Raw genomic sequence first — 2,586 nt, 5'->3', positions numbered from 1 at the left:
TTATCACGTTGTTCTCTTTTTGCAACGAATTGAATATTGTGACAGTCCTGTTCTTTGAATTCATTGCCAACACGCTGATCAGGGAAGCGCTTGTTTCCCGTGAGTCGAATGGGCGCACCCGCACTGACACCTTAACACTCTCCGACTCTCCTATATTTGACTCGTCATCCATCGGAGTCAGCGCTGCCACCGTATTCCGCGGACGTGGCGTTGTCTTTGTCCTGGAGCTCATGCCGTCAATCCTCGTTTTAGGTATTTTTTATTTGCCCTCGTTTTTTTACCCGCTGGTACTTTTGTTTTTGAGCCGAGCGATGGTAATATTCCCCCTCCCTCGCCCTCGGTTTGCCCGTTCCCCTCGTTAAGCTGCCTATGCACACACACACAGGCAGACAAAGGAAAAAATTCTGCGAGCGAGCAGCAAACTACAAAAACAAAAGAGCGTATCCTCCTCCCTTTTTGTAAGCGGAGGATTTCAAGTATATCCTTTTCCTTATTCCTTCTTTGGCGGAGGGTGTAAGGGGGTGTATGGAATTTATCCCCGTCCTCCCCCCACCTTTTTTTTTTTTTTTATCGCGGCCTCGCCTCGAAAAACCCGCGCCTAAACTCTAAGCACCTCTACGTGTGGTGGTGCAACGTCCGCCCCCCTTTCTCTCTCTCTCGCTCTGTGTCTCGTGAATGAATTCGTGTACTCTAACTCTCACTTATTAAAGCCTCGCGTGCCTCTGTTTGTGCGTCCACGTGATCTGCCCGCCAGTTGCAGTGACGCGTCGGCGAGGGACCTACTCACGCACACACACACACACAAACAAGAACAAAACTTTCCAGTGGCAATCAAAAAAAGAAAAAAAAAACAACTGATTTCTTTATTTAAACGAAGAAGCCTAAATGAACACAAGGCCCAGGTAGGCAAAGTGAGAAAAACACAAGGAAAAAAAAAAAAATAGAAATAGGAATGAGGAAGAAAAGAACAAATAAAAAGAAAAAGAAAAAGAAAGGGTAAGTGCATGCATGCACAAATAATTAACAAAAGAAATATAATAAATCATTCAAACTGTCGTCACGCCGCTCATTTATTTTTGTGATATAAAAATAACAAATAACAAATAAAAACACGCTCGTTCGGCAAAAATGGAAAAAAAAAAAAAAAAAAGAAGGCAAAGGAGAAAAGACGTGGGAATACGGAAACATTCATGTCTACAAACCAACACAGGCATCAATGCCTCAGCATCTGCAGAAGGATGCTGCCCATGACCGAGCAATAAGGAAACGACGCATGGAGCCGCACGTCACACACCCCTCAACAGCGACGGTGATGCAACACACACAAACAAACAAACAAAAAACAAAAAAAAAAACCGTCATCTCCCCTCCCCCTCACTGGGCCATGTACACTCCGCACTCCCACCAGCCATCCCGTCAAGGCGTCCACACATACACATCTACATGCATCTACAAAAAAAAAAAAAAAAAATTAGTTTTCATGTGTGTAAAAATAAATTGTCAACGGAGGAAAAAAGACATTCAAAGAAATAAACTCCATGTAATTATTACACGCTCAAACGTCCAACAACCCACGCAAAATAACTCCAAGCAATAAATAAATAAATATAGATAGATAGATAAATAGGTAGATAGGTAGGTAGATATAGATATATCACCGCATCCATCGTTCCAAATGTATTTATTTATTTATTTATTTATTTATTTAAAAATAAGGAAAAAAATCAAAAAAAAAAAATAAATAAATAAATAAAAGCAGTGCAATAAAATGTCATGCATGAAATTCCTCCGTCTCTTTCAAAGTTTCCCCACACCACACATGTGTACACACACAAGACAAAGAGAGAGAGAGAGAGAGAGAGAGAGAGAGAGAGAGAGAGAGAGAGAGAGAGAGAGAGAGAGAGAAAGACAACATACGGTGGAAAGGACAATTAATAATAATAATAATGCTGTACCCCGCCATTGGGAGTTCCTTCGGCCCTTTATTTCCAGTGGAAACATTACTTGTAGAAGCAGAACCACACTCAACTACACCAGCCCTGCCACTCGACACCAATATATATATATATATATATATACGCACAACAAAAAGAAAAAAAAAAAAAAAGCAATGGTAAGAAAACAAGCCCACCAAAATTACAAAATACAATAAATAAATAAATAAATAAATAAGAGGGCAACAAGCACACTAGCGCACTACTTAGATCAAGTCTTTCTCATCGCCAGCACGGAACGGGTAACTTGATAGTCCTCGCCACTCTCCGCCGAGCCACCCAATCCCGCCGACTTACATAATGAACGCAAGTACTTCAGCCGCACCTCCGATGCATTCAATTTCCCAAGAGCCCTACGTAACTCGGCAGCAAAAGCATCATTGTCAATTCGAAGCCTTGCCAACTCGTCCTGATGTTCCAAATCAGCTAATGACATATCCACACGCAACCTTGCACACGATGTAACAACAAAGTCGTAATCCTTTTTCAATGACAACAAATTCTCCTGCAGCTCATCGCGCTCCGACGTCATTGCCTCCAGGCTCTGCTCCACCTCCGTCTTCGCCTGCTGTAGCAACCTCATGTTTTCATG

General features: G+C 42.0%; 1 protein-coding gene across 1 annotated transcript, besides 11 other annotated features; it reads right to left on the bottom strand.

Moving 5' to 3' along the window:
* Positions 1 to 2,586: a sequence feature (heterozygous, non-Esmeraldo-like haplotype).
* Positions 929 to 994: a sequence feature (T-rich).
* Positions 1,125 to 1,169: a sequence feature (T-rich).
* Positions 1,320 to 1,356: a microsatellite.
* Positions 1,454 to 1,474: a sequence feature (AT_rich).
* Positions 1,608 to 1,646: a microsatellite.
* Positions 1,679 to 1,708: a microsatellite.
* Positions 1,710 to 1,754: a microsatellite.
* Positions 1,841 to 1,909: a microsatellite.
* Positions 2,056 to 2,078: a microsatellite.
* Positions 2,142 to 2,172: a microsatellite.
* Positions 2,206 to 2,577, bottom strand: Tc00.1047053511251.10 (uncharacterized protein; the record flags this gene model as incomplete). Its single annotated transcript, XM_797652.1, has 1 exon — positions 2,206 to 2,577. The coding sequence occupies one exon, from the start codon at positions 2,575 to 2,577 to the stop codon at positions 2,206 to 2,208; it is 372 nt and encodes a 123-aa protein (XP_802745.1).

Source organism: Trypanosoma cruzi, genomic scaffold, assembly GCF_000209065.1.
Source record: "Trypanosoma cruzi strain CL Brener 1047053517081 genomic scaffold, whole genome shotgun sequence".
Taxonomy (NCBI): Eukaryota; Euglenozoa; class Kinetoplastea; order Trypanosomatida; family Trypanosomatidae; genus Trypanosoma; species Trypanosoma cruzi.
Note: the sequence above shows the minus strand (reverse complement) of the source record. Positions and strands in the feature narration are given on the sequence as shown.